Consider the following 4,437-nt stretch of genomic DNA (forward strand, 5'->3'; position numbering starts at 1 on the left):
CCGGCTGCTGTACGCTCAACACTACTACCCACCACCACCACGCACCACTACTACCCACCACCACCCACCACCACCCGCCACCACCACCCACCACTACTACCCACTACCACCACCCACCACCACCCACCACCACCCACCACTACTACCCACTACCACCACCCACCACCACCTACCACCACCACCCACCACCACCCACCGCCACCACTACCTTCCACCACCACCACCACCCACCACTACCACCTATCACGATCACCACCACCACCACCCACCACCACCACCCACCACCACCCACCGCCACCATTACCTTCCACCACCACCACCACCACCACCCACCACTACCACCTATCACGATCACCACCACCACCCACCACCACCCACCACCGCCACCACCGCTCCCCTCTTCTAACCATTTCTATTCAAAACATTGGTCCGCTAGTGAACGCGAGTGATGATGGCAACAAGCGGCTGGCCGTCACAGCCTTCGCGGCACACACACACGGAACACACACACACACGCGACACACACACACGCGACACACACACACGCGACACACACACACACGCGACACACACACACGCGACACACACACACGCGCGACACATACGCGCGACACACACACGGCGCCGGCGGCGGCAGGTGAGAGCGAGGGCAGAATGCGCGACAGGGCATGGCATGGTCCCATTGTCTTCCCTTCGTGTTCGTTCCGTTTGGCGTCACATCGCCATCAGCGCCAGCAGCTATGATCAATCCACTGCTGCACCGAGGCCTCCCGAAGACGTCGCCATTCCCGTCGCGTGCACGGGGAGGTGAGAGCACGAGCGGAATGCGTGACGAGCGGAATGAGCTTGGTTAATATCAGACGTTAGCCCAACGTTGAGCCGACGTTGGGCCACAGCTTCCCAACCACGTGATAACAGTACTCGAGTTTACTTATTTATCCATAACATCCACACTGAGTCGCAAGGCTGCTTTTCATGAGGGTCCTGTCGCTATGTTGAAGGTTTTGTTGTTGTTAAATGTTAAGATCTTTTCAGCCAATGAATCGACGAGTCTTTAGATTCGTGGGAGTGAGCAGAACTCCCCACGCGCGCGAGGAGTCAGCAACAGCCTTCACCTTCCCCGGAGCAGACGCACAGCGGACGGCGAAGACTCCACTGGCTGCACGGCCCTCTCCTGGGCGAGCCAGCATGGGGGGCTAGAGGCACCTCCATCCCTCCTACTCCTCGACGGCCACGGGGAAGGGAGTTTTCACAACATCCGCGTGTGATCCACCTACCCTCGCTGCTGCCTCCACAGCGCTGGATTGAAGGGGCGCGCGCATAGCCACCGCGTGCCAACGTTGGCCCAACGTTGGCCCAACGTTGGAATGTTTACTGGGGGATCGCGTCGTGGCCAATTGTGTTTGGCGTTTGAGAATTTGTTTTAAAGCTTGTCTAACATTGACCGTCGCCTCCTCCACCCCCCCCCCCCGAATTACCCGTGAGTTGTACGCCCCCCCCCCGCACCACTTTTTAAAACAGGGCCATGCCACAGGGCTGACTTTCAATTTCACACGGCTGCTGAGCACACGCCCCAAAAGCGACCAGCAACAAACAGCACTATGTTTAGTTGTAATCGGAGTGCTCGCATATGCCGTAATGAATGTCGCCTGACGCCTCTGCTGCCGCAGCCGATAAGAAGACAACATAAGTTCAAGACGTGTGGGGGGGGGGAGGGGGATGCAAGAGGGGGGGGGGGGTGTGAAACAGGGAGGATGAGATACTTGCACAGGGGTCAATAATAAATGCGAGCGGTGGCGCGTGAACGCACGTGGTCAGAAGCATCTAGGCAGCGTCAGCAGCACGATCATCGGCAGGAGCACCAGCAGCAGTCAAGGAACCGAGGCGGTACAAATGAGGATCGGATCGGATCTGGTTGGATCGGGCAAAAGGGAATCAGTTCGAGTCCACACAATAAAAGGTCTTCACAAGACGAGGGAAGAGACGTCGGCGCGGCCGGCCGGACACACAACAAAGTCTCGGGGTTCCACGCATCCGCGCTCGGAGTTCAACTCGGGTCATTAGCGGTGCGCGGTCGTGGGTCATTTTACAGGAGGAGGAGGAGAAGTGAGGATTGGCGGCGGTTGGAGTGGGAAGGGATTGTGGGTTGTGGAGGGGGGTGGGGAGAGTCGATAGTTTAGTAAGCAGAGTCCACGTGCCAACGCAGCATCATCATCAGGATCATCATCATCACTCACGGAAGAAGACATATTCGGTGTAGTTGGTCCAAATTCTGTCTTCGCTCAGGTCGCCGGCGTAGGCCGCGGACCCGTTAGAGTTGCACGCGACCATGTGGAACCCGGCCTCTGCCAGGCGATCGAAGGCCTGCTCCAGGAAGGTGAACTTCAGGTAGTAGCGCGACGTGTAGCGCTCGGGCGGGCGGTCGGGGTCTCTGCTCTCGTTCAGCGTCTCGCCGAACACTTCTTTGGCCAGCGCCGTCTTCCCGCACACCATGATGCGCGCCACGCGTCGAAACTTGGCGTCCGCCGCCTGGCTGTCTCGCGCCACCGTGTAGGAGCCGCGGTACCCCACCGTGATGAAGCCGGGCCGACGCTCGTAGCTGATGCCACCAACGCCACTGCCGACAGCGACTCCACACTGCAGCCCGGAGCTTTGGGACGTGGTCGTCCCAATGACACCGCCGCCGCCGCCGCTGCTGCCTCCTCCGCGGATCGTCGTCTCGCTGGACGGCGAACTCTCGTCGCAGTCGCTGACGCACGCGTCGTCCGTGATGGAGTTCTGCGTGCTGATGCGACGCGGGGCCAGCGAGCGGGCCAGCTCGGGGAGACCGAAGAATTCCGCCTCGCGCTGGAGGCGGCTCCGCTCGGGGAAGTGCTCGGGTAGGACGAGCCGATTGTCGCGCAAGTAATCGAGGATGTAGCGAAAGAGGAAGCCGTCGCGGTCGATGAAGTAGCGGCCCTTGCCGTCCCGCGAGAGACTCTCGCCCAGAGAGCCGCCGCCGCCGCCGCCCGGCTTGCCGCAGAAGATGCGACCGAGCAGCGAGTCGGGGGCGCTGACCAGCGTAGCGCAGCGGGTCAGGTACACCTGGCCGCCCACGTTCAGCTCGATGACCTCGGCGAATGAGGTCGCCTCCCCGTTGGTCAGCTTGTTGGCATTGTCGGGTAGGGCCATTGCTGCTCGCGCGGCGTCAAGCAACTTGTGTGCTCGGTCGCAGCGTCGGCTGTGCTGGTGGTGTTGGTGCAGGCGTAGTTTTTGACTTGTGGGAGGGCTACGTACGTGTGTCCGTGTGTGCGAGAGAGTCGATGTGTGTGGGTGGATGGATGTGTGTGTGTGTGTGGGTGGATGTGTGTGGGTGGATGTGTGTGTGGGTGGATGTGTGTGTCGGGGTCGCAGAGAGACCGCCGCTTCGCGCGGGCCGGAGGCGCGGTGGATGTTAAGGCTGCAGGGCTGGTGCGGAATGCGAGCTCCGGCTTGATGTGAACGCGATTGAGATCGGCAGCCGTTTAACGCAACTCGCTCTCTTTCTCTCTCTCTCTCGCTACACGAGTGGCGGGTGGGGGTGGGCAGAGACTCAATTGGCTGATGTGCAGCTACAAGCCGCTATTGGTCAGCGAGCGAGAGAGAGGAGGAGGGAGGGAGGGAGAGAAGCGGGGGAGAGAGAGAGAGCAAAAGAAAGAGGGAGAGCTCACGAAAGCCGGTCGCTCCATCTCTCCCTCCAGCCGCATTCACGCCGTGATTGTTGCTGCTATTGCTGCGTCTCCAGGCGTGAGCGACCTCGTGGTGCCAGCGGCGGACGTTGCTAAAGACGCAGACGATTGCTTTCTGGGTGTGTGTGTGTGATTAATAACGAATGATTATTCCACACACTCACAGCCTTGATATGAGTACCTAGTGCAATGTGTAAATGTCAGCACTGGGGAGACAAAGGCGATCGGGCGTGGAGCGGGGAATCTTTGTCATTAATAAAACATTATTGCGCCATCTACATATCACATTAAGTATTATGGTTTTATTTGTTTCTGGATGGTCCCACTACATTGCATTGTAATGAACTGTTTGTAATGTGCAGCGCCCGTTGGACGAACGGTTTCCCAACGCCGCGTAGCTCATGGGGGTTTGACCATACTTCACCACGCTGGTCAGTGCGCGTTGGTGAAGGGGAGAGCGGGTGGTCGGGGGGTGGAAGGTCAAATGCGATGCAGATAGTGTATCACCGATGTTAAGAGCCACGGCCAAGGAATCAAACTCACGTTGCCGGGTTCATAGCGCAACGCAACGCGCTGCCCACTGCGCCACCGGCACTTCCTTTCGATTGTTCACCCGATTCAGTTTTTTTTAAGTTAAATAACAAACCTATTTGGAGAACCAAGAAGATTAATCCCTGCAGTCACGAAAGCTTTAAATCGAAATTTAAACTTATTTGTGTGGAAAGAAATC

General features: G+C 58.6%; 1 protein-coding gene across 1 annotated transcript; it reads right to left on the minus strand.

Moving 5' to 3' along the window:
- Positions 1-401: 401 nt before the first annotated feature.
- LOC133349975 (BTB/POZ domain-containing protein KCTD8-like) lies at positions 402-3,960 on the minus strand. The gene has a single exon (XM_061563889.1). It carries the CDS (start codon positions 3,169-3,171, stop codon positions 2,230-2,232), a length of 942 nt encoding a protein of 313 aa, XP_061419873.1. The 5' UTR covers positions 3,172-3,960; the 3' UTR covers positions 402-2,229.
- Between the last annotated feature and the right edge of the window lie 477 nt (positions 3,961-4,437).

Source organism: Lethenteron reissneri, chromosome 32 (assembly GCF_015708825.2).
Source record: "Lethenteron reissneri isolate LAM-NWPU_2019-01 chromosome 32, ASM1570882v1, whole genome shotgun sequence".
NCBI classification, from domain to species: Eukaryota; Metazoa; Chordata; class Hyperoartia; order Petromyzontiformes; family Petromyzontidae; genus Lethenteron; species Lethenteron reissneri.

Coding starts and splice junctions, on each gene's coding strand:
- LOC133349975 (XM_061563889.1), bottom strand. CDS start 3,171: ATGGCCCTACCCGACAATGCCAACAAGCTGACCAACGGGGAGGCGACC.